This window comes from Aethalodelphis obliquidens, unplaced genomic scaffold, assembly GCF_003676395.1.
Source record: "Aethalodelphis obliquidens isolate GAN/ISIS:26980383/991018 unplaced genomic scaffold, ASM367639v1 scaffold22, whole genome shotgun sequence".
NCBI lineage: Eukaryota > Metazoa > Chordata > Mammalia > Artiodactyla > Delphinidae > Aethalodelphis > Aethalodelphis obliquidens.
Genome location: NW_020837966.1, coordinates 299,021 through 325,270, shown reverse-complemented (window position 1 = coordinate 325,270; position 26,250 = coordinate 299,021). Strand labels below are relative to the sequence as shown.

At 54.1% G+C, this 26,250-nt stretch overlaps 1 protein-coding gene across 5 annotated transcripts in view; it reads right to left on the bottom strand.

Moving 5' to 3' along the window:
* Positions 1–26,250, bottom strand: part of HEMK1 (HemK methyltransferase 1, mitochondrial release factors N(5)-glutamine) — a 34,541-nt gene that overhangs the window by 3,529 nt on the left and 4,762 nt on the right. The window contains exons 5-12 of one of the 5 annotated variants that reach the window (XM_027120925.1): positions 23,916–24,050; positions 23,516–23,580; positions 23,167–23,216; positions 22,057–22,165; positions 21,113–21,208; positions 20,831–20,944; positions 9,079–9,181; positions 2,700–2,812 (exon numbers count right to left, since the gene is read on the bottom strand). In XM_027120925.1, coding sequence (XP_026976726.1) covers positions 9,088–9,181; positions 20,831–20,944; positions 21,113–21,208; positions 22,057–22,165; positions 23,167–23,216; positions 23,516–23,580; positions 23,916–24,050 — 663 coding nt within the window. In that variant the 3' untranslated portion in view covers positions 2,700–2,812; positions 9,079–9,087. Of the gene's footprint in view, positions 1–2,674; positions 2,813–9,078; positions 9,182–20,246; positions 20,945–21,060; positions 21,209–22,056; positions 22,166–23,166; positions 23,217–23,515; positions 23,581–23,915; positions 24,051–26,250 lie in introns of those variants that run through there. The other 4 variants (XM_027120924.1, XM_027120923.1, XM_027120926.1 and 1 more) reach the window with 4 other exon arrangements.

The window sequence follows — 26,250 nt, the reverse complement described above, 5'->3', positions numbered from 1 at the left end:
AGGTGGTGGCTTTTTCAGGGTCACACAACTTGTGAGGGGCAGAGCCGGGGTTCAAACCCTGACTCAAGACCTCGTTTGTATAAACTGCTGCTCTGCTCTGCCTCCCAGGGGCTGGCATGCTAAGGCCTTGGCCCTCACAAGGCACTGGGGACATGTAGAAGGCCAGGCAATTCAGAAAGGCTTTTTGGAGGAGGGGGGCTGGGGACTGCCCTAGAGGATTCTGTCAGGCCACGGGGAAGTGGGTTTGCAGATTGATCCTACGTGGTGTCCATCCTCGGACTCATGATGCCCCTCTGGAAAAATTCTGGGACAGAGATGCCACTAGGCCATTCAGGTTTCTCTTGTCAGTCAATGAGAGGTCTTGCTGGGAGGCTTCACCCGTGATCACCGAATGTCCTAACACGCCCTGAACCATCGGGGTCTCTGCACCTGGGCCCAGCTTCTAATCTGCCAACTGAGCAAATCTTGCTGGATCAAGGGCAAACATGGGTCTGAACAGGTCTGGGGACATGGCCAGGCTGGCTCCACTCTCAGATGGGAACCCTCCCACCCAGCACAGCTCCACAGTGAAACAGAGGAGCCAAGAGCCTGAAATAAGTCCTAATCAAGAAGGCAGGAGGATTCTGGGACCTCACAAAGGCCCTCTTTCTTCAGGAGAAGTGGAGCCTGCACAGGCCTGGGCAGACCTTTCATACCAACCTGTTAGACCAGTTTTAATATAAAGCAGGTTGGAACTTTGCCAGAAATTCAACAGCCTCTCCTGGTGAAGGTGTTCTCCCCACGCCAACTGCAGGGTATGGGCCCCCTCCCCAGCTTAGGCAGGCTGCACAGCCACCACCCAAGGGGCCATTCCAATGGTCACTCTGGGGCAGCAGGCTGGGGCTCCCACATCTGATACTTAAGACAGGAGGTCCCTGGAGGTTTACTCCTGGCTAGCATTTCCCTCCAACCCTGGTTTTACCCCCACCTCCCCTCCAGTCTGGATTACGTGCTGTACACTTGGTTTGGGGGGCCTGTTTCCCTCAACCTCACTGAACCTCATAAGATTCCTTAGCTATGAAATGGGGAGAGTGACAGCAGGTCTCTCAGAGGGGACATGGGGGGCCCAGGAGGATTTATAAGTTGATACTGAGGAGAGCCTGAGGGTTCAACATGGCAGCTGCTGCAGCTGTCACTGTAACTATTCCTTGTCCCTTGTTTTAATCCCATTTGAGAGCTGGGCAGGGCAGGGTTTTTTTTTTTAGGCTGCGTCGGGTCTTAATTGCAGCATGTGGGATCATCATTGCGGCATGCGGGCTCTTCGTTGCAGCTCACAGGCTTCTCTCTAGTTGTGGCGCGCAGGCTCCAGGGCATGTGGGCTGTGTATTTGTGGCGTGCAGGCTCCAGAGTGCGTGGGCTGTGTAGTTGCGGCACGTGGGCTCTCTAGTTGAGGCGCACAGGCTGAGTAGTTGTGGCATGTGGGCTTAGTTGCCCCCTGGCATGTGGGATCTTAGTTCCCCCACCAGGGATCAAACCCGCGTCCCATGCATTGGAAGGCGAATTCTCTATCACTGGACCACCAGGGAAGTCCCCGAACAGGTGTTGATGTCCCCTGAGGTCCCCATGGGAGCTACAGGGGAGCTGGCTGGAACTCCCTGGAGCTATAAGCAGCCTCTCACCCCACCAGCTTTGATGCTGCCCTGCCAGCCCAGCCCTCCACCTTCAGGCATCATTTGCCAACCAAGGCCTTGGGTTCCAGTCGTGGTAAATAGACCCTTTGTCTGGTCTCTACATGGGCTGGGGTGGAGGCTAGACCAGCCTAACCTTCTAGCAACTTCCCTTGCAGCTCCAGTAGAGACTAGGCCATCTGCTACCCTTGTCCACACCTGGAGGATGAGTCTCCCTCAGGCCTGTTACTTTCCACGCCCTCGGTGGTCTATGCCCTCAGAGGTGAGTCACAGGTGAGGGAGGTGAGCTGGGTAGCACCTCCGGGTCTGTCCCATTTCAAAGCTGCAAGCCTGAGACCCAGAGAGTCAGGCTAGCTTGTCCACAGTCACCCAAAGAGGAAGTGGCCATACAGGGCTGGAGCCCAGGACTTTGAATCCCAGGTCAGGGCCTGTCCCCCTCACCCTAGAACTCTTGAACTTGAGTCTGCTGCCTTCTGACTAGGAACATGGACAGCCTGGTTCAAGGCCCTCCAGACTCCCCCTGTCCAGACCTGGACTCTTCACTGTCTCCTAGACATGCCTCCACTCTCCCCCCATCATGCCTCCACAACCCCCACATGCACCCCCCACCTGTTGATCTCCACGTCTGTCTACCTTGCCCCTGGTCCTTCTCAAGCTGCTCTCCTGCTGCTCCCCATGGCTGCCTTGCCCAGATCTAGCCTTACCATCACTCACCAACCTGAATGGACCATCCTGATGGCCTCCTCACTGGCTCCCTCAGCCCTACCACCATCTCCAGAGTGAGGGGCTTGCAAACGCAAACTTGTCCTGCCTTCCTCATTTAGTGATATTCACAGGCTCCCCTCATATCTTGCTTGTGCCTTACCCCAGGCTCCAAGACATGGATTCCCAAACTGCCAACAAGCCATTTCATTCTGCTTCCCTCCAAACAGCCCTCCACATACCAGGATATCATTCATCCTGGAATGTCCTCTTCCTCAGTTGTGCCAGGGCAAACTCTTACTCACCCTTCAAAGTCCAACTCAAATGCTCCTTTTCTGAGAAGTCTTCCTTAACTTCTCCTGCATTTATTCATGCCTGTGTTGGGCACCCACTGCATCCTAGGGAATCTCCCTGGAGCCTGAGTTTTCCCAGGTCTCTTCAGCCTGGGAAGGAGAAAACATACTTTCCATAACAAATTCAAAAGAGCCATTCTTTGACTAAATTTCTCTCTCTCACACACATACACACCATGCTTCCCCTGAAAGTCTCCTGGGGATGTCTTTGAAGAGGCAAATTAGCCAAGTGGAAAGAACTCAGGCAGAGTTCAAATTTCAGAGCCTCCCAAATCACTGTAGGATCTTAAGCGAATGGTTTAGCTTCTTGGAGCCTCAGTTTCCCCATGTCTTTTTTTTGCTGAGTCACAGGTGAGGTGGACTCTGGCTCCCTCTTTCCCCAGCCAAGCAGCTGCCTCCTCCACAGCTCCTCCTTGGAGCACAAACAGCCAAGAGCTCTTTTTTTTTTTTTCTTTTTTTTTGTCCACTCTGCATGGCATGTGGTATCTTAGTTCCCTGACCAGGGATCGAACCCACGTCCCCTGCATTGGAAGCACAGAGTCTTAACCACTGGACTGCCAGGGAAATCCCAGTTTCCCCATCTGTCTAACAGAGATAGTGGAAGTGCCCTGCCACAGGGTGGTTGGAGAGTGGCTATGCCTAGTTCTGGGGGAATACGGGGTGAGTAGAAGCTGATGCTCATCTCTGAGCAGGAGATGTGGCAGGCCCAAAGCAGGAGGAGCCTTTTTGTGTGGCCAAAGCTTTATGCTCAATGGAAAGGCAGTTGTTTCCATGACTCAGGCCTGGTTGAAGCAGGCAGGGCCCAGAGTGCAAGAAGTGGCCTCTGAGGGCTGAGGGAACTTGGGATGGCCACAACTCCTCCAGGCAGTCCTCTAGGACTGTTTCACTGCACAGTCCCCACTAGGGAGATCCACACTCTGATGGTGTGGCTGGAAGGGGAGTGGCACCCAGCAAATGCTCCCCAGGCACAGCCCTGTTCCAGGGACTCCCCACACCCAGCACTGATGAGCCAGACTGGGCCCTTCCTGTCACCAGAGCCGGGCTCCTCCTCCATCAGAGGTGAGGACTTCACTCATAGTTTGGGTTGGGCCAGAGCTTTGTTTTTAAAAGTGCTTCTCGCCTCTCAGCCTTCTCCTAAGAAGCACTTCTCCCCTCCCCACCCCCACCAGCCCTACTTCTGAGCAACATCAATGTGTGTGTGTGTGTATGTGTGTGTGTGTGTTGACCTTTCCACTTGGCCAACATTCCTTTGTATTTCTCAGCTCCTTTGGGTAGATGGCCATGGTAGGAGGAGTTGTTAGGAGAGCAGGTTCTCAGGAAACCTTTTCTCCAAAACCATAGAAACATGGAGCCCAAGGAAACACTAGAAAATGAAGGCTTATCCAGAAGGAGATGGGTTTCCGGAGCAGTTAGAGGAGTGTGGGTAAGAGAAAAAGAGAGCTCTAATGCCAGTGTGAGTGCCTGCAGGGTCTGGCCTCTGGGCATCCTTGCAAGGTCAGTGTTGTCAGCCTGGCATCTAGTGGGCAGGCTGAGCTTAGGCAGGCAAAGCTGGGTGACCCTGGGCAGATTGCTTTATCTCTGAGCCATACATGTCTTAAAGTAGACCAAAGTCCTGGGTTTGCTGTCAGTGCGATCAGCTCATACTCTCTCTACCCCAGAGGTGCTCAGACTGGGTCTCTATAGCCCTTTTTCTCTTCAGAGCCAGCAGGTGCCTGAATGCGGAGCTGTGGGCTTTGGGGCAGTAGCACCTGCTCTTAGCACCCGGACAGTCACCCCCTTTCTCCTCTGGGTCTCAGTGGATGAACTGGGGCATGCTAGGCTCCAGGAGTATCCCTGGGCCTCACAGAGGGCAGAGAACTAGAGGGCAGAGAAGGCGTGGAATGGGCACCCCCCACCCCCACCCTGGGTGAGGTGTTTTTGCTGGAATCGCAGCAGCTGTGGCTAGAGGCCTCTTCCCAGGAAGAAAGAGCAGAGCGCCTCTTCCAAGAACTCGGAGGAGGCCTGCAGGCAGGGGAGGGGTAGCGGGGAGTTAATTTTAAACCAAACAGCCTTCAACGCTTCTCAGGAACTGGTTGCTCAACATGATCTGGCAGGTCCCAGATGGGCGGGCAGGCCTGGTGCCAGCTCAGAGGTGGCAGGGGTGGAGGACACGCCCCAGAGTGGGAGGCCCAGTGACCTTGAAGGAAGTTAGGCCCTGTCCTTGCCCATGAATCAGGGCCTGTCACCCCCAACCCCCACCCACCTTGCTGAGGGTGTTGGATGGGGTGACTTCCTCCATCATAATCAGGCAAGGTGAAATTATAAGATTAATAATACAGGTGTCATGTCCTTCCAAGGACCAACTGTCCCATCCCCCCTTCACTGCTCAGAACCTGCCACTCCTGTCCCCTGGCCTATACCTCTGGAGGTTATCTGATGAAGGCCTGCTCTGAGGCCAGAGTAAGGCTTGTGCCATTTGCCTATGAGATGGGACCCTGGGACGGGGGTCGGGGGATCGAGGATGGAGTGTAGCAAGCTGAGCCCAAGTTCTGGGTCCAAGGGGTGAGCCTCCTGTGTGTGCAGGGAGGCTGTGAGCTGAACTCACTGGGCCTACCCCGCCCCCTAGCTGACTGGGAGTCAAAGTGACTTCACACACATTGACCTCCTGTCCCCCGACCCTAGTGTGGCCACCCTCTCCAGGCTGACAGCCTAGGCCCACCTCCCAGCGTCCGGACTCTACAGAGGACCCCGCCCAGGGCACTCCCTCCTTCATTCCCTTTGCCAGCTGCCCAATGAGACCCCAGCAGCCTGGGTGGGGCGAGGCCTATGTTCTAGGAAAGGATCCTGAGCAAGTGCTGCCAGGAGCCGCAGTTCTTGGAATCGGCACTGCAGAGCGAGGGGACGCTTCCTGGAACCCGCTGGCCACTCCACAGAGAGAGGCTCACAGGAGGGGCAGTGACCTAGGTGAGGGGGAGGGGGTGCTGAGGCCACAGCTGGGATCCTTGCCTCCAGGAAGCCCTCCCTGACTGTGGGTGCCTCCTTAGACTCCCCTCTCTCAGCACTGAGTCTGCAGGGTCCCTCTAAGGGCTCTGCCAGGACAGGCTCAGGTCTGGCACAACCTCTGCGGTACCCAGCATCCAGCCCAGGGATAGGCACCGAGTGGACAACCAGAAACAATAGGGAAAAAGCGGGCGTGCGTGCCTGGGAGGAGGGGCAATAGGCGGGTGAGGGGGCACAGGTGAAAGTGGGATGTTAGGTGCAAGTGTGCTGCCCAGGCTGGTGAGCAGTGAGGGCTACGAAGGCTAAGGGGAAGGAGGAGGGCGAGCAAGGTGGGATCAGCAGTGGCAGGCCCTGCTCACTGAGTCCCTTGCTGATGAATGGGAAACCTCTGGCCAGGACTTCTGTCTCTCCTTCAGGCCAGTCTTTTCCTAGAGTGTCTTTCCTCTCAGATCCCTGTTCCACAGCTGGGGTACAGGTCCCAGCCTCAGCATCAGGCCACCTGGTATGGTCCTAGCACCAGTGCCCAGCTGTGCAGTCTTGAGCACACATCTGGCCTGTTGGAGACTCAGTTTCCCTACTTAGAGGATGAAGAGGAGAAGCTGCAGGGCCCCCAGGACGGCTGTGCAGGTTGTGACCTAGTTCTGGGACTGGATTGGGACCTAGTCACACTTTGAGGGAGTAGCCATGAGTGTTCCCATCACAGGGTCCTGGGGACAGCAGGGGTCTTGAAGGGGTGCTGGGGGGCATGTCTAGACAGGCACAGAGGGGAAGTAAGGGCCTCCCTCTCTAGCTGGGTGACCTTGGGGCAGTCTTTTAACCACTCAGGACCTGTTTGCCCTCAGAAGAATGGAGAACGCTCCCTGGCTAAGGCTGGACAGAGGTGTGGGCAGGGATTTGCCTCTCCCCTCATGCCCTCAGGTCACTCCTTGGCTCTCACTGAGCACAGCTCCAAGCCTGCTACCCCCCCCCCCCACGACATGTCACAGAGATGGGGCCCCCAGCCCATCCTCCAGAGGCCAGTCCTGGGGTTGAGAAGGGCTGAGACTCAGTGCCCAGGCGGGGGCTGTGAGGCAGGGTTGTGACAGAGAGGCCCTTTGACCCCTGCAGGAAGATGGTGGGGCACCCTAGGGACATAGTTCACCATTACGCTTGCGCTTTGGAGTGCTGGTTCTCTGGGGCTACCTGAGGCAGCTGGCAGTGTAGTGCTGCATTCTCCACCACTTAGCAGCCCTGGCGCCTGCACCCAGGTCAGGCTGGCCTTGACTGGGAAGATACCATGGGAGGACTGGACCTGGAACCACCCGACCTGAGTGGGAAGAGCTGCTAGGTGGCACATAGTGGGTTTGCAGAGGACACTGGTGCCCTGCTCTATATAGGTGGCTCCAGAGCCAGGCACTCTGCATGACTTGGGCCAGTCATGACTTCTTACCTTACAGAATCATGGTGAGGAGTAAATATGTTTGGTGATTTTTCTCCTTGGGGTCTCCTCCCTGGTCCCAATCCACCCCTCTGGCTCCCCCTTGACCATAGGCCCAAGTAGACAAGAGCCCCAGAAGCACTCTTTCTTTGGCCCTTATTGCAACAGGAAGAACTATGGACACATCTGCTCTTCCCACTGGAGCACAGGCCCTGACATTTGCAGTGCTCCGGGCAAAAGGACAAATGGAGGCCCACACTACAGAATCTAAATATTTAAAATCATAAGTCAAGCTACAAACTGCTAATAAAACACGTGCTATCCTCCTACTCAACAAGTAAACTTTCAAAACAATAAAAAATCTGTAAATCTGTGGTTTTTGTATGTCTGAAAGTCATAAAAATATCAGAAAGTCAGATATCAAAGATGATTCAATTTAATGATTATTGCTTATGTTCAGGTGTTCACTGATACCAAGTGAGTAAGAAGATAAAGACATGCCTAATTCATAAGGTATTATATACTTATTCTGTAACATTCACTGTTCTTGCTTTAATTCCAGTAAAACTATTGATTATGTTGTTATAGTCAAGATTTTCACATAATTACTATTCTATTGGCAATAATGATTTAAAAGACTAAAATAAAATATTATATTCAAAGAGCACAAAAATATGAATTAAATTTAAAATATTAGAAATTGGAAGTGTTTAAAATACATTCCAAAAAGTTATTTTTTAAATAATCATAATTAGTAAAATTAAAAGGCAAAATACAAACTATAAGTTATAATGAACTGATACAAAAATTTAAGTCAAAAAGATTTAAACTAAAATTTTATTCAACTTTTTGAAATTTTTATTAACTGTTAAATATTTTTATAGAAAGAAACCTTCCCAATTAGTGTTCAAATCCCCTGTGAACTCTAAGGCTGTTTCACAGCCTCCCTCCATTTCCTTGGGGTCTGAATGGTGTCATCACGAGTGGGTGTTGGGTTTGTCTCACATTGTGCCACCGCTGAGTGTCAAATCCCCAGTGATGGTGATGCCCATGTGTTCTTTAGTCCATTTATTGTGAATTGATCATTTGTGTGCTTGTGATACATTCTAAATAACAGCCTCCAAGCAGCTTAGAAGAGAGTGGTGACAGACCAGGCACAATTTCCAATAAATGATATTGATCCAATATCAATCCAATAATTGATATTGATTTGGGAAAAAAATGAAGTCCAATGTCTACCTCACACAGGGAAATCTCAATAATTCTAGATGGTCTAAATATTTAAACATGAAAAAATGACACCCTAAGAGTCTTTTAGAGCACCTCCCTAAGAGTCACAACAGTATCGATTCTGGGTAAGGAAACTTCTTCCTTCATGTGGCTCCCCTGCATTACTTGCAGGACAGGTCTGGAGAAATGAGAGCCACACCAGAAATCCATTACTGCCCATTTAGTGTCATCTTCCCAGTCTTGGAGGGTTTCCCCCAGAGGCAGGCTCAAGGACAAGGATCCAAACACAAACAGCTTATTTCAGAGGTGATGTCAAGAAGCACCAGTAGAGGATAGGGAGGCAATTTTTCCTGGTTGTCTCCCATTTCTGTACACTTGCTGGTAGAGGCACTGACTGCCCTTGTTCCAAACAATACTTTCAAGGGTGATTATTCCAGTGAACAGCCTTAGAAGATAGAGATAGTGTCTCCCTCCAGGGAAAAAGGCAGATTTATTGTCCAGTATAATAAAGATAATATCTGCCTCTGGAGTGAAGGGTGGGCAGGTTTGTTTATAGTCTATTATAAAAGATTTGGGTTCCCTGATCTCAGGGTTCCTCTCCTGTCAACCCACTGCATGCACAGGCATCATCTGGCCCTTATTGGGTCACTCTGCAGGAATTGGGGTTCAGGGAAGTGGTACAAGAAAATGCTGATACTCTGTCTACTGTTACTGTGGAAAGTAAACTGACCTTTGTTTCTCAAGCAGGAATCTGTGTCTTCTGCCAACATCCTCGGGAATATGACAACTTGTTAGCTTGTGAGTTGGGTGAAATCTCAGAGCCTTCCCAGTTCCTGACATAGAGGACAGGGGAAGTGAGACAGGGAAGGAAAGGAAGCCGAAGCAGGTGTGTTAATGAGTGTGCTCTCTCTCTGGGCAACTGAGGTCAGTCCTCGGTTGAGAGAGAGTGTAGAACGCACATCAGGGTTGTCCTACCTGAGAGGTAAGGAAGCTGGGATGTGTATCCACCAACTCCCACTAGTCACTGGCTTAGGGCTGCTCCAGGGGGTGAACTCCCTGCCTATTTCACCTACCAAGCTGGCCTCTGCCATAGAGAAAGCCTCAAGCTGAGCACTGTAACTGCTGTGTGGAAACCTGAGTGGGAAGGGATATGCCCCATGCAAGCGGGGCCTTATCTGAATACTGCCCACGGCCAGTGCCTGGCACAGTGCCGAGCAGACAGTGATCAAATGCATGCCACATGGGCCAAGGATAAGGACCTGTTTACTTGCCTCTGTCCTCCACTAGGCTATGAACTCCTTATGGGCAGTGTCTGTCAATTTTTCCTTCATACTCTAGCACCAAGGGTAGGCCTGACAATTAATCTTAGGCTCCCAGTTAGGGGTGTAGGGGAGTGAGGGGATAGCCAGGCAGTGATGGGGCTCACTGCCTCATGGGGCAAAGGCAGACTCCCTGCCCACCTCCTGAGACCAAGTGGAAGGGAAGAGCTCTGCAAAGGAGCAGACAGCTCTGTTCAGGGCCATTTAATGAAAGGGCGGCACCCAACAAATCTGAAGCTTCTCTACTCTTTGTTCAACCCCCACCCTCCACCCCACCAAACACAGGCCTAGCCCCCAGTTGAGGGGTACTCAGGGTGTGGGGGAATAAACAAAAGCTGGAATGGTAAACTCCGAGGGATCAATCTTGCCTAGAGTACAGTGCTCTAGGCTTCTGGGCCTTCAGGGAAGGAGCAGAGTTGGGGGCAGATGGTGAGGCCTAGCAGAGGTGCAGTTTCCTCTCCTAGCTCCAGGGCCCACCCCAGTGCCTGGCAAAGTCTGGAGGGCTGGGCTGGCCTGAGTGTGGCTTTCACTGTCTCAGCCTCAAAGGACCCTTCACACCCAGCCTAGGGCTCTAGGGGTCAATTTTATGTTTAGTAGGTGGGTGCAAAATGGGTGGGAGTGAGGGGGACAGAGGCTGAGGGAGGCTAGAGGCAGGGGAAAGTTCCAGGGGGTCAAAGAAGGTATAGAAACCATTTAAACAGAATTTGGAAGTGTGGATTTTATTTCCAGAATCAGAGAGAGATAGACAGAGATTGAGAGAGAGGGCATTCCAGACAGCTAGGACAGCCCAAGCAAAGGTGTAGTGTGGGGGAAATTCCTAGGAATGGCAAGGCTTGGGAGGACCCTGTGGTTGGTCCCTAGGTGGGTTTTCTGGGAGAATCAACCCAGAGTTTGATGCAGTGTGGTCATCAGGGATTGCCAAGCCCCAAATGCCAGGCCAGAAAGGTCAGGGATGTGGACAGGTGCCCAGGTCTGGCCCATTCCCCTCCCAGATCTCCCCTAACTTGCTGTGTTACCCTGGGCAAGTCATGGGCCCTCTCTGGGCTTCAGCTTTCTTTTCCATGAAATGGGGGCACAGTACTCAAGCTCCCATGGGCTCCCATAACTCAGAGACAGTAGCTGGGCCTCCAAGACAGGGTGATACCTCATAAGAACCTCAGTCGCCCCTTCTCCAAGTATGGAAGGCAGCCTCGGCCCTCAGCAACCTGGGGCCTCTCACAGAGGCCACACACACAAGGTCCTGAACTGGTTCCCAGAGCCTGGAGCTCCCCCATCCAATGGAAGCCCTGCGTGGACACACCTGTGATCATGGACATGGACCCACATGCTCAAGTCCCACACCTGTGCACATGCACATATCTATGGGTACCTGTGTAGGGGTGTGCAGGTCTCTATGATGGGCATGTGTGATGTGGCCTGCCTCCCTACTGCAGACCAGAGCAAGCCTAAGGACCCAGCCAGTCATGAGGGGCCTGTCAGGAGTCGTCCATGTCCAAATCCATGAGTTCCTCAAGGACAGGGCCCCATCTGAACCACCCTACCTGGCTTACAGTTGGTGCTCAGTGCTTGCAGGTGAACAGTGGGGCTGGGGATGGGGGAGAGACAGGACACTAAGGACCTCAGTCACCCATTCTCCGAACTTGGGAGGTAGCTTCAGGCCTCAGCAAGTCTGGGTCCCTCACAGATATTGGCAGGAAAAGAGGACTTGTCCAGATGCTGTGTCCTCACACGACTCTGAATTCCACCCCACCCAGATGGCCCCAAAGGAGGCAGAGGTGCTGGGCTCTTGGCTATGACTCAGCGGAAGGAAGACAGGAAGGGGGGTTGGTGGTGCTGGGGCCCTAGGGTTTTGCTTCTCATTTCTCTCTTCCTAAAGTATAGCAAGTTCCCAGAAATGAAGGTACAGAAACCCCAGGCTCTCAGGGGCACTGGGTTCCCCAGTCCTCCCACCCCTGGAGATCCCACATAGGGCCTGGGGAAGCCCCTAGTCCCTGTCCCCTCCTTGGGACATTCTTCCCTGCCCCAGAACCAGGGACTGAGTGGAAAGTCCACACCAGAGCCAGGAGGGAGTCGTGGACTCCTGAGACTTTTCAGAAGTATGTGGCCCAGATTCACTTGCTGAGACAGATGCTGAATGAGAGGAGGCACTGGAACCTCCTGGACAGGTAGGGGCGGAGCAGTCAGGGTGGGCTTCCCAGGAGAGACAGAGGCTGCCCTCACCAAGAACCTGAGTGAAGGCATCCTCAGATGCCCCACGTGAGTTCCTTCTTTCTCCTTGCCCTCCCTTCCCGTCCTCCTTTCCTTTTTTTCCCCCTCTTTCCCTCTTTCGTTCATATTTTTAACTATTGGAAAAAGCCCAGTTTTAAAAAGCACACACACACTCAAATGGGCACAACACCAAACTATGATACGTTAGAATCCTACCCATGTGTCCAGAGACCCAGGTTTGGGCTGAGCTGGACATGAGCCTTCTCCTGCTGCCCCTGCAAATGAAAGAGACTGCAAGGGGCCCTTCAGAAACATGCTACCATTTGTAACCACTTATCTGTGAGAATCACTTGGTGGGGTCATTTGGTCCTGTGCCACCAAAACCAAACACTGAAAAGACACTGAACGCTGAGGCTGACATAAGACTGCAACTCCCATCCTAGCCCCCAGTTCAAACGTCAGTGCTCATCGCTGTTCACCTTGATGGACTTAATGCTAAGAAAGTGTTGAGAATTTGAACTTATAAAATACATTTATGTTTAAAATGATGCTTTTATCTTTTAAAAACTACATAGTTGAGTTCCACGTGAAACTTGGTTTGAAAGAACAAACTCTACAGCTCTAGGGCTCTGGGCAGGAGGGCTGGGCAGAATGACAAGAGACAGAGGATTTCTGTGTAAGCAGAGAGAGTGGGGAGCCCTGGTCAGTTCTTGAGCTGTGGGAATGCCTTCAAGAAGGGTTTTAGGCACATCCACCTGCACCCTGTCCCAGAACCTCCCAGGCCTGGGGACCTGAAACGTTCCGCCTGATATGGCAGGCTTTACACTTCCTTATGCTGCGAGGGGACTCACTTTCCTCACCCACCTGTCAGCAGGGAACCAGAGTCTGGGTGTCTGTCAGTCCCACCCCACATCCGGAGTACATCAGAGCCTCCTTTCAGCAGCAGCCACTTTCACTGCCCTCCCCTCCCCCATGCGCTCCTCTGCTGTGGGGTTTGAAAGTTTGGCACCAGGGGCAGCTGGGAGGGGAGGAAGCTCACTCCACATCTGGTGCTTTCTGTTTGACTCACCACTTTCCTCTTTGCCCTGGAAGCCCATGTCAGCCCTGGGGGCACCCCAGCTGGGTATCCGGGCCCCAGGCTGCAGCTGGCCTCTGTGGCCTGCTCACTCCCCTTCCAGCTGGGATGTCAGAGGACTGGGTTCAAAGCCCAGCATGGCTACTTCCTGCTTGTGTGATGTTGCACCGGTTAAGTCTCAGTTGCTTCATCTGTCTAGTGGGCCAAGGAAGGCTCCCCTCATGTGCAGACAGAGGATTTATGATAAAGTGTGTGCGGCACGGGGCACCATTACACATGGAGATGCCCAGTTACTGTTGTTGACAGAGCTCAGGCCTGGGAGGGTGGTCTTCACAATTCCATCTAAAGGGCTGCCTCTAGGTTATGTCCCCACATGGTCACATTTGGATGTCCAGACACCCCTGCCCACTGCCCCTGACACTGCCTATGGGATGGCCTGAGGGCACCCCACTCTCTCAAGCTGTCTGTCCCTAGTACCCCAGTGCCCAGTTCAGGGTGGCTCCAGGGCCCCCAGGTTCCAGTCAGAGCCCTGGGCCCTATCGTGGTCCTGGCCACCCCCCACCCTACATCCAATCCCTCAGCAATGGATGTGAGTTGGTTCTCTTCCAGAAGGCCTGTTGCTATATGCCACTGCTATAGCCCCTAGCGGCCTCTAGATCCTGGCCCAGTTGCAGCCTCCTGCCCCAGTCCCCTCTTCCTGGCAGCTAGAGAATATCCTCAATGCCTACCTGACCCTGTAACTCACCCTGAGACCCTTAAATTAGGCTCTGGTACCCAGAAATGCATTCAGAGCTCATCCAAAGGCACCCACCACCACCTCACCACAACATAGTCCTCTCCACGTGCCTTCAGGCATCCAGGCTTTTGCCCGGACTGTCCTCACTCTGGGCCTGCTCTATCCCTGTCCTGCACCCTACCCTCTTCAAGCCAGGTGTGATGACCAAGGCCTCAGGCCCTGGGTCATTAGGCTTGCACTGGAATCCCAGTTCAGCCAGCATATAAGCAGGTTCCTTAGCCTTTCCCAGTTTTAGTTTCCTCGTCTGTAAAATGGGAGGGTTCACTGACTTTGCCTTATGGGATGTCTTGAGAGTGAATAAGATAATCCCAGAAGCACTTGGTTCAGGGTGCACCATTCAATCTCCAAATTTTACAAGCTCTTCTGACTGGTATCATCTCCCCGGGGCCTGGCACATAGTAGGGCTTGGGAGACAGAGGCCTGAGCCTATGCTGCACACACCCCAGGAGAAGGGCCCACCAGGGTAGGCACTGGGCTTCTGGAAAGCCCGCTGGGAACAACCCTGGCAACCCCTGTTCCTGCTCTGAGGATCCACAGGCCCAGGTGGACCGCTGCACTAAGCTCTGCAGGGGGCAGCCCAGGACCTAGCTATGCTGACCTCAGTCTCTGACCAGTCAAATGGGCACCAATGGTGGCCTCACCCTCCCTTCCAATCCAGCGGTGAGACCTGATCCGTGACTGCACCCTGCTGAGCCTTGGTTTCCTCATCACGGAGATGATTAAAAACCCAGTCTGTGGGGTTGTGTGAGGATTAACACCAATAAATGTAAAGCAGCTGCTTGGGGCCTAGGGCCCAGCAGGAGCTCAAGAAATGATGGCAAGGAGATGGAGGAGGAGGAGGAAGGCCCAGGGGGCTGCCCAGATACTTCACTCAGCTGCAAGGTCTAAGGGCAAACAAGGCCCAAGCAGCTCTAGCTCGGGGTTCACTCTACTCGCCCACGTAGCTTGGCCTCACACTGACTCCCAGGAATGGCAGACAAGACTGTACCTGGAAAGCAAGGCAGGTTGGGGGTCTGCAGCTGATAAAGGGCTGGAGGCTGGGAGGCAGAGAAGAGACCTGGGTTTGAGCCCCAGCCCTGGCCTGCTGAGCCTTAATGTTCTCATTTGCACACAAGGATCTCTGTGGGTGCTTCAAGTCCCAATAATCTGCTCCTGGGGCTCAGTAGGCTGGGAGACCTGACCCCTCCAGTCCCCTAGATGCATGTCCCAGGAGAGGGCTATAGACCCAGCATAGCAGGGGGCAATACAGTGGAATCCCTCGCTCTGAAAGGCGAAGTCTCTGAGAGAGACCCCAGCCTCTGAGAAGGAGCGACCAGACAAGGCCTGCCTTCCGCTGGGCAGAGCTGCTCTGAGCCACCTCACCTCTCCGCTCAGTCATGGCCAAGGCCAGGTGGAAGCCAGCTCAGTCCAGGGCTCCCAGTGAGGCTGACGTAAGCTTCCCTTGCCTCTCCTACTCTGTGAACTGTAAAATTGGCTTTTCCCCACTGTTTCCCTATAGGATGATTGACAGGAGTGTCTTGGAAGGGGAGTGGTCCCAGAATTTGAAGCTCTTACACATCGGATTCCTGGTTATGAGGCCAAAGATGCTAAAGGTTCCTTGGCAGGGTGCATAACCAGTTCTCTCAGGGAGGGAAGAAAAGAGGAACCCCTGCTCTCCTCACAACTACCATCAGGGCTTCAAATGAGACCCAGATCTGTCTGCACACCCAAGGCTGTAGTTGGGCTAATGTGGCTGACATCAGGGATAGGGTTGAAGGTTCCAGGTAGCCACTTCAGCTCTGGGGATCATGAAGCTGAGAATCCTAGGAATGACCCACTTCTAGCCCAGCCACACAGCCCAGCACAGGCTTGTAGCAGGAGCTGGGCACTGCCTGGGGGCTGGAAGGAGCCAAACCTCCATGGCTTACATGGAGGGATCACCTTGGAGTCAGGGGCTGCTGCACTCATTTCAGGCACAGTACCTGCTCACCCTCACACCCTGTTCATTATCACACACTCCAGGCGTGCTGGGTCAGCCACGTGACTCCATGGGAGTCAGGACCAGGCTCGGATCCAGTCTCTGAGGTCCCTCTGAGGGCCTGGGTGGCCCCCATACCACTGGAGATAGACCATGGAGGCCAGCTTTGCTCTCTCCCCCTGATCCCAGTTCCATTCCCCACAGCTCCCAGTGCCTGGGCCAGCTTCTCTGGGTCCCACGCTGGGCAGTCTTCTAGTCTCTCACTCCAAGAAAGGGTCAGCTCTAGGGAGCCTGGGCAGCTCAGGTCTCCAGGTTGTGAAGGGTTTCCCACCCCCATCCCCACCCACCTCACTGCTCAGAGGAAAAGTGTTCAAAGCAATCTATCATGCACCTCAAAATCTTTCAATCTCTGCCTATTTCCAAATTCCAATTCCAAAGCCACTTCCATTTTTAGGTATTTGTTAGAGCAGCCTTCACTTCGGGTACCAAAATCCATAATAGTATCCTATTGCTGCTACAACAAAATGACCACAAATTTAGTGTTTTTAAACAACACAAATGTATCATCTTACAGTTCTGGAAGTCAGAAATCCAAAATCAGTTTTAAGAGGCTAAAATCAAGATATTGGCAAGCTGGCATTCTTTCTTAAGGCTCTAGGGAAGAATCCATTCCCTTGCCTCTTCCAGCTTCTAGAGGCCATCTGTATTCCGTGGCTCATGGTCCTTCCTCCAGCAATGGCATCGCTTTGACCTCTGCTTCCACCATCACATCCCCTTCTCTGACACTCCTGCCTCCCTCTCATAAGGACCCCTGTGATTATATTGAGCCCACCTGAATAACCCAGGATAATCTTTCCATCTCAAAATCCCTAAATCTGCTAAGTTCCTTTTGCCATGTAAGGTAACAAATTCACAGGTTTATGGGATTAGGACATGGGCATCTTTGGGGCCATTATTCTGCCTACTACAGGAGGGAGAAGATTGCTTTACCAGTCCCAATCCCCGCCCAGATGGCCTGTCCTAGGACTGGGGGGTCATGAGGGGGGATCAGGCTGCTGTTCTGGCCAATGCTGGCTGGGGGCTGGCTGGGGGCTGGCCGGGGCCCAGAGCTCCAGGAAACCTGGCGCCTGCCCCTGCTGCAGAAAGGACGGCCTGTACTCGGTGTGGCCACTGTGCAGAGATCAGGTGCACTGTAGCCCAAGAAGTGGCTATGGCTCAACTTGAACTGCTGCCTGGCTCGGGTGGGAGGCTAAGCCCTCGTAGCTTCTTCTCCCTGCTGACCAGAATATGTGAGAGCTGCTGTCAGGTACGATATGAGCCACATGGGAAATTCCAGCTCCATTCTAGAAAACACATACACTGTTGGCTTACTGGTGGACATTTACTGAGCTTAGTGTATGCTAGACCCACATGGGACCCCAGAGAGAAGACAGAGACAGGAAGGCTTCCAAATGCATGAGACAGAATGTCATTGCTACTGGAAGAAGTGGGCTAGGGTCTGGTGGGGAGAACCCAGAGGTCAGATGGGTGGTCCAGAGGAGAGAGCATTTGTGTTGGAGCCTGAAGGAGAGGATTATCTGGACTAGAAGTGGTGGGCAAGAGCATTTCTCATGAATGCACAGCCTGGTCAAAGGGAAGGAGGGGTGTTTGAGGAATGGATAGCTCTGCAGGGAAGCTGGAGTATAGGGCAGTGGAAGAAAGAATCCAAAGATGGACAGGGAGGGACATGCTGGCCTACGTAGGTTAAAGCAGTTCTCAAAGCCAGTCAGCAGTGGAATACTTTGCTCTGATGGAAGCTTACTCAGAGTACTGATGAGGCTTTGGGAGGGCTCCCCAAGACCCTTCCCATAGTCATCCTCCCCTACCTCTTCAGATCTGGACTCTGCAGGACACGGAGACCACATTCAGGTCATGGGGAGCCAGCCAAGCGTTTAGAGCAGGAATTGGGAGAAGTTAATGGCCCAGGGTCCAGGTGGGGTTAGGGGAGAACAGAAAGGGTACATGTCAATAAAGCAGCTAGATGGGCCCCATGGAAAGAGCCATGGGCAGCTGGGAAAAGCATACAACTTGAGGCAAAGTGTCAGTTTCCTCAACTGTCAGAAGAGATGTAATTGCTCTTCCAGAGTACATCAATCAGGGACTCCTACACCCTTTGCCCACGCTTGGGGCTCCAGCTGACAGAGGCTGGGTGGACATCAGGCACATCCCTCAAGACCTCAAGGGCCTGTAGAGCCTGGACTCCACCATCAGCCCCACATCCTCCTGCTGTTCTGTCTCCTGGGCTCCATGACACATGCTAAAGGAGGCAGCTCATCTCTGCTCCAGCCCCAGTAAGGAGGGAGGAGACAGGGCAGGTGAGACTGGCTTTCCCTGGGCTGGAGCCACAGGCTGCTCTGGCCTGGACCTTGGGGCACTCAGGCCCTGGTGAAGAGGGAAAGGAGGGACTGAGGGGAGATCTGGCTGCCAGGCTACCAGCCTCTTGGTGGCTCCATCTCCAGAGGGCAGAGAGAAGTCAAGAGCCCAAGACTGAAATCCCTGCCTTCCCTTTTTTCCAGACTGCCATGTCTCTGCCTGACTCGTGTTGGTGCCAACCACAAGACACACACGAGGGTACAGCATCCTCCTTATGTCTGCCCTCCAAGGCAAGCAGTGAAAACGTTCACAGTGCCCCATGAAAGGTGCAACCCATGGTCTCTTCAAAATCATCATATTAAGATAAAGAAAGCACTTGGTCCCATTTCTCAGACTTAAAAGCCAAGGCTGACAGAGTTGAAGTCACCTACCCAAGGACATACCCTAGTGAGGGGCAGATGCCAGGATCTGCACCCAGGCTGGTGTAGCCTCAACACTGGAGCTTAACGTCCAAGCCCCAGTCAAGCCAGTGGCTGCAGGCTTGAAGCCCGGCCCTGCCACTCCACTTGGCCTGCACCTCTTTCTCAGGGGAGTCAGGCCTCATGGGAGGAAGTTGTCCCCAAGGGTGCCTCCTGCTTCAGTGACCCCAACTATGCCTACACTGTCACTCCCCATTATTATGTACTCTTGGGGAGCCATATCCACATGCTTGCCAAGGCCTGAAGCCAGGAGGGTGAGACCATCAGGGAAGCCATCAGTGGTTGAGGTGTGGGACAAGGAGGCAACAGACTGCTAGGTCAAGGCAGCTACCCTGAGATGCTGTGAAGAGAGCAAGAGCCCAAGGACACAGGTAGGAGAGGAAGGGCAATACTGGTGAGGCAGGCCAAGATCTGAGAGCAAACGGGGGCTCTGAAAGCCCACGCCGCCTGTCCAGGTTCCTTTTGGAACAGCCATGGCTGGGAGTCCCTGGCTCCTCCTCAAAGGAAGCCATGGGCGGCTTGAGGTCCATGCAGCTGGGTCTGGGCAAGGAGCAGGATACGGTAGCCCTGGGAACTGCAATGTGGCCTCTGCTAAGGCAAATACAACCCCCAAACACAGCGAGGGAGTAGCTCAGGCCAGGTATAACTCCAGCAATAGACTCTCCCAAGGCAGGGACCTAACTTCCTATCTCCATTTGGCCTCCTCCCATCATGGGACCTCAGGCAGGCCATGTCTTCTGTTGTGGAGTCCCTGCCTGGGGAGTGGGCCCTTGAATACCAGCTACATACTTTACCTGACTGACTGAGATTAAAATGAGGCTGCCATCTTGCACTGGCCTTGGAGCCAGAAAAGCCAGCTTCTCACAGGGAAGGGAGCTGCCCAAGGTCCCACTGCAAGATACAGCTCTAGAACCCAGCATCCTGGCTCCATCAGAGGACGCTGTCTACCACACACTGCCTCTGGCCACTGCATCACCAGGTCAGGCCTCTGAAAGTGCTGGGTTGGGGGGATGGGAGGGGAGACCAACAGAATGAGTCAGCCTAGTCTGCCATGTTCCTTGAGACCCACCCTGATGCAGGCTAACACCAGCACCTGCCAACCTGGAGGTTTCCTGTCTCTGTGGACAGAAGGGCCTTTGGGCCTCCCGGCAGCCACCAGCCTGCAGACCAGAGCTAGGGTAGAGGTCAAAACCTGGTGCCCACTCTGTCTCAGCTTCTCACTCTCCCCAGCTCCTACCAGGGACAGATGGGTTTTCAGAAACCCCAAGGCTTGGAAGGAATGTTTTAGCTCAAAACTATGGGAATAAAAAGTAAACACAAGCCCTGTTCACCCCTCACTGGCTCAAGCTTTCACTTAAATGAACGTGGACATGTGACCCCAGAACTGTGCAAGGCCCCTCAGCCCCATCCCCACCAGGAAGTAGGCTGCCATCCCCAAGCTCAAGCTCAGACGATGTTCCTGCGCTCAGAGCTTAGGCCCAGTTAGGGGCGTGTGTTGAGTGCTACGCCAGCCCTTGTGAGGGAGCTGATCAGTGCCAAGTACCTTGGCTTCCAAGGCCAGAAGGAGCAACCATGTGCCTTTCTCTACACTGCTCCCCAAACCACCAGCTGGGGCCTGCCAGCCAGCCCTGCAAAGGCAGAAGGAAGCTCTTACCCCCAGCACTGCCTAAGGGCAAGGGGTCAGGGGACCCACAAATCACAATAACAAAACATTAGGTCACCACTTGCTGGTCTCTCGCCACTTTATTGGCCGTATCTCCCAACATCCCTAGAGCAATTCCACCCACAGAGACAAAGCAACCTGCCTTGGCTACACTGACCCGATGGGGCCAGACTGGGAATCCAGTCTGCTGAGCTCCTAAGCTGGATTGTGGGTGCTCTTGCTCTTTGCTGGCCCAGGAAGGACACCCCTGCCCTCGTGCCTACTCCCAAGTCTCCTAGAAATGTAGAGCATGGAGAATCACAGAGCCATGGGAAATGCCACAAACATCTGGGGTTCTGGAAGGTACCATCCACCTCCCTCCAAGTAGCATTCCAGATAGAAATGTCAGCCAGGCACTCTGGCAGGTTGGGGCCCTGGCCAGGCATCCACAGGGCAACCATGCTGTGGCCCACACCTCCTGATATGTAGGAACCGGGGCCTAAGGAGACAGGGACAAGGGGCCAGTTACTGCCTGGGCCCTGGGGAATGAGCAGGGGGTGGGAACCGCATGCTTGCCCCACAGCCAGAGCTGTGATAGTCTTGAGTGGAAGGACCAGCATGGCTGTGGGGACTGGGGGGAGGGTAGAGTCTCACCTCCCACAGAAGTCCCTGCGCACATCCACAAGATTGAGGGACAGGTCAGGCTGGCTCTGAAGCCAGCTGCCGACGAGCTCTGGATGTCTTGGGTCCACTTCCAAGAAGATGCTTCTAGGTGGGGGAGAAATGGGTCAGCTCAGCTGGGCAAGGCTGGACCTGCATTTCTGGGTTGTCCCAGCTGGGAGGGGTGGAGGCAGAATGACGCCCAGGGCAGGCCCAGTACATACTGGGAGGGGAGGAGGCTGTTGAGGTCAGACTCAGGAGACACCCCATCCATACCCAGAGTCCTTCAGGAGCCGAGGTGCCAGGGCCAGGATGTGGGTAATGATGTCCATGCCCTCCTCCCCACCGTCCAGGGCTAGTGGATCTTCATAGCTGAAGGGGAAAACAGTGAGAGCTAAGGACCTGGGATGGGGTATCTGAAAAGTATGGAGAAGCTGACCAGGACTTCCACAAAGAAGGCTCTGTGGAACTTACACTCTGGGCTGAGAAGAAAGTCTGAGGACCCCGAATGATGGCAGCTCCGATTCCCCTACCTCCTACAGGCAGCCACCTACCAGGCAGTGCTGGGCATGCTCAGGGAATCCCATTGACTGACTACCCCCAGGGCATGAGGGTCTCCCCACAACAAGGATATTCCTATTCTTGGCTTGGGGAGGCATAGAGCTGGCCCTGACCACTCCTGAGAGCCAGGAATTTGGAAGCCAGCACCCTGACACTCACTACCACTGCCTCATCCAGAGGCTGCTGGGCTACCCCTGGTTCTCAGACCGTTTGAGAACAGGATGGTTCAGTGCAAAGCCTAGAGTAGAGTCTTAGTCCCAGCTTTCCTGCTAAGCCCCCACACAATCTTGGACAAGGTCCCTTCCCTCTCTGGGCCTCAGTCTTCTGGAAAATGATGCACCCATCTGACCACCTTCTATGTGTTGTATACTGTAGTCTGATATTTTAGTCATTAGTGAGTCCTCCCCATGGCCTGGCAAAGCTCTACCACTCCCCTTTCAGAGGCAGGAAACTGAGGCTCAGAGAGGTTCAGTGGTCTTAAGTGGGAAGGCAGATGCTGAACCAAAGTAGGTCTGTGGGTTCCAGAGTGACCCTCTCTTTCAACACCACTGCCCCGTTCAGCCCCCCAGCCTCCCCATCCCTCCCGATAGTATGGTCCTCCAGGGCAGACCCATCCCATTAGGCCTTCTCAGGCCTGGCCTCCCTGGTCTACCCCACACCTGAGGATCTCAGGGGCCAGCTTCTCCATGTCCCGGTGGAAGACGTAGGGAGGGTTGCTGACGACCAGGTCCACAGGGCCCCAGGGTAGAAGATGTGCCCAGCTCCCATCTGTGGTCAAAGGGAACACACAGCAGAGAATGGGAGGTAAAGGGTGGAAGCTCCACGCACTGCTATGTCCCTTGGGTAATCCCTCTCCCCAAACCACAACTTAGGCCTATCTCTGGACCCAATAAACTAGACTTCTAGATTAGTGCCCAGTGTCCCCAGCCAGCAGCCTGGCTGGGAGTGTGTATGCTCTGACATGGCAGTTCTCCCCCTGGAGTGTCCTTGCCTTCTCTTCTTCCTATCAAAAACCTCCTCAATAAGCAAGACTCAGATCAAGTGCCACTTTCAGGCAGCCATCTCTGATTGCCTGACAAAGCAAGCGCCTCTGTTCTCTGCCACCCCGCTGGCCTTGCCACACTCTGCCTCATAGCCAACATGGACTGAGTATATGGAGGGCAAGCCTGGCCTCAGTCAGTTGATTCCTAGTGGCTCTGTTTACTGGCCCCACCCTCCATCAGGTATCACACTCCATGGTGGGGGCACATGAAGCTCAAGGATGCTGTGGGCATGTGATAGAGCCAGAGCTGGAGCCAGAACTCTGCGGGCACTCTGTAAAGGATGCAGCCAAGTCATGCTGTGCCTGGGCCAGGCGGGGGCGGGCAGACACTCAAGTATTTTGGTCCCAAAGGCTATCTCTTGAGCTTCTGCTTACTTCTTGACAACAAACAAGCCCTAGTTAAATTCATTAATTATGGGGGATACGAAAGGTAAGAAAGATCCTGTGGCTGGTCCCTTCATGGGTCAGGTCAGCCCAGGAGGCAACAGAGACTTGCCTGTCCTCAGCAAGGATTGGGGGGTGGGGAAGGGGTGTGTGTGTGTGTGGGGGTGTGTGGGGTGTGTGTGTGTGTGTGTGTGTGTGTGTGTGTGTGTGTGTGTGTGTGTGTGTGTGTGTGTGTGTGTGTGTGTGTGTGTAAGCCATCCCTCTATCTCTGCAGAGTGCTTCATCCACCCATCAGCATCTGGACCCAGGATCCCCACCCAGGGAAGATGGGTGGGGAAAGTACCTAAGGCCACATCGAAGGGGATGATCCGAATCCTGTCCTGCAACCGAAGCCTGGAGAGATAGGAAGGTAAAGGTGAGCATGGGGAGGGGGAGAGGGGGTGGGAGCAGGGGTGGGAACAGACTCCTACCCTTGGCTACAAAGAACGGGAGAATAAACCCTTCTTGGACCAGCAAGACACCTGATGTCCATTGTCCATTTGTAACCCTGTGGGACCTACGCCAGGCCTCCCCCACTGCCTCCTCCTTCTTGAGGGTGGACATTGGCGGGTTTGATACCTGGATAGAGGTTGAGATCAGGCCCCAAAGTCTGACTCCCCCTACCCTGACCGTCTGCACCCAAGCCCCCCTACCTCTGAGCATTCTCACGGGCCAGGCAGATGGCGGCTTCTCCCTTGTCCACAGCAATGACTCGGCTCTGCCCCAAGAACAAACAAAGGGTACGTGGGAGACAGGGTGTTTGGAAAGGCCAGGCCTGGGGACCAGAGCCCTCTTCCAACCCTCTGCTGGAAGAGGAGGGAAATACTCAGTAGCTTTTCTTCCTCTGCGGTCAGGGTCTGGCCAGATGGAAGGGGATGGGACTTAAAGGCTATGACCATGGTGGGCTGGGGCAGCTCTGTCTTCCTCCTATTTTCAGTCATTTCCTCTCAAGTAATTCTAGCAGAGTGGGTTGGGGAGGGATCAGCAGGAAGGACAGTAAGTGCTAGTCACAGTCTACCCAGGGTGGGGTGGAGGGATGCATACGGGGCTCACCTGGGGGAGCTTGCTCAGCAGGCTGAGGGAAATGGCTCCTGATCCACAGCCTACCTCCAGGATGAGTGGGCCACCTTGAGCTCCCACCACACGGGGCCCTTGGGTCACCTCCTCCAGCACCCATTCAACCAGCTCCTGCAAGGGAGATAGATCGTGATCAGAGTTGGTACTGACCTGACTCCTGTGGGTCTTGGCACAGAGGCCCAAGCATAGTTAGCCCCTGTGTGAATGTAGAAGGGGGATGGTTAAAGCCAGACTGAACTTCGTTGTCAGCTGCGGCCATGGGCAGGTCACACTGCCTCTCCATGCCTCCGCTTCCCCATCTGTAAACTTGAGCACAGTTGAGAATAACCCACCTCATTGGGGGCAGGTGGAGATTTAACAGAAGCACATTCATGAAGCACTGATCTCATGCCTGGTACATGGTAAGTGTTCAGTAAGCCTCAGCTAATCCTTTTACAGACATCCTCTTGTTTTGTGCTTACAGCAATGTTAAGAATCATACTTAATGGTCCCTGGCCAACCCCTCTGTGCCTGGCCCTGCTTCCGGAGGTTTCCCTGTATTAATCTGTTAGACCCTCATGAGGAAAGTGAGGTCCAGGGGTCAAGGCCCCGCTGGGAACCTGGCCTGCAGCTCATGGTGGCCAAGAACCAGGGGCCAGTGTGTCCCCAGCTTCCTCACAGCCCCCCCAGAGAGGCTCCCAGGTCAAAGGGACAGGAAATTCCCTCCATGGAGGGGCAGGGGGATGACAGCCCTACCTGAGCCCCATATCTGAAGGGGGCTGTGGCACACACAGGGCATGGGGTAAGTGGGCATGGCATGGGAAGAGGTGCCTAACTGCACTGTACCTGCCTTGGTGGCAGGGGGACACTTTCAGACACTGTCACTTTAGAAACAAGAGAGTTTCAAGTCTCACCCACCCATCTGTCACCTGAAGACTGTGCATGGAAGCCAATATAGGGTGAGGGTGGAGGGCCGCTGCTGTGCATTGGCCAAAATGTTTCTAAACAGCAGTAGAGTGGGGGCCCAAGTAGCCAGGCATGGAGCCAGGGAACCAGGGAAAGGGCATGGAGCCATGGAGCAGGGAAAGGGCAGTCCCTCAAAGGGACCTGCCCTTTGGATGAGGGCAGGAAAGGTCCCCCTGGAGGCTGAGGATTCCTGGGGTTCCAGGCAGGGCTGGCTCAGGGAATGAGGGGAAGAGTCAGGAAGTAGGTGTTTCCTTCATCTGAAAGAGATCTACTTCCTCCAGGCTCTCTCTACCATGACCTTCCTCACTGTGGGCCTAAGATCTAGGATGGGGTGTGCTTCTCCCACCAAACTGAATGCTCCATGACGTGAAGACCAGGAATCTAACCCATCATGGCATGTCCCACACGGGCAGGGCTTGGCCCACAGAGCGGCCTCTTGGCTACTTCCCAAGCGCTGGGCAAGCTCTCAGTGGCCACAGGAAGCTACCCTGAGCCTCAGACCCGCAGCTTCCCCCAAGCCCCAGTGTCAACAGTTAGGCCCCGATAGAGCAGAGGGCTCCAGATCACTCAGACTCATTTTCCGCATAAGCTGCTCAGTGCCGAGTCCCCAAAAGTATTTCATCCTTCATCCCAACCCGGGAGCAAAGTTCACCTGTCCCCAGGGTAGCAAGTCCAAGGCAGGTGGAACTTGGCCAGTGGGTCCAACCTTTTCTGTTCCAAGCCCCTTCTGCACCAAACAAGCTACTGCCTATGAGTGAGACAGACCCTCTCCAGCCAGAGAGGGCTTCCCCTCACTCCTTCCCACCAGGCCTGTACCAGGCACCACTGGAGAACTGGAGTGCTGGCAGCAAGCTGCGCCCACAGCACTGGGACCAGCACAGAGCCAGCAGTCTAGGGCTGTGGCTTGGAGCCTGCGGTCACAGTGGCGAGGCCACATACTAAGTGGCCAGCTGGCCAGCTGAAACTTGTCAGGGGCATGAACTTCTCTTGGTTTCCTGACCACAGACAGACCTACCCTGGCTGGAGAATGACCCCTTAGTCAACCACACTGGCCAGCCACCTCAGAGAGACATCCTGACATCAGAGACACACACCACATGTGTGAATGGCTACCCTGGTCAGGGCATGAAGATGAGAGACTGGGCCCCCACTGCCACCAGTGCCCCTTGGCCTCTCCCTTACCCTCCAGATCCGGGGAAGATTATCTTGGCTGTAGGACCACTTCAGGTTTGGGGGGGGGGGCGGGGTAGGGATGGAGACCACTCCCAGCAAGTCCAGAAACTCTCTTCCTCACCTAGTAAAGAGTCTCCTCAGCCTAGAGTTGGTGGCTCCTTGGGGGAAGCTGAAAATCGAGCTGGTTACAGGC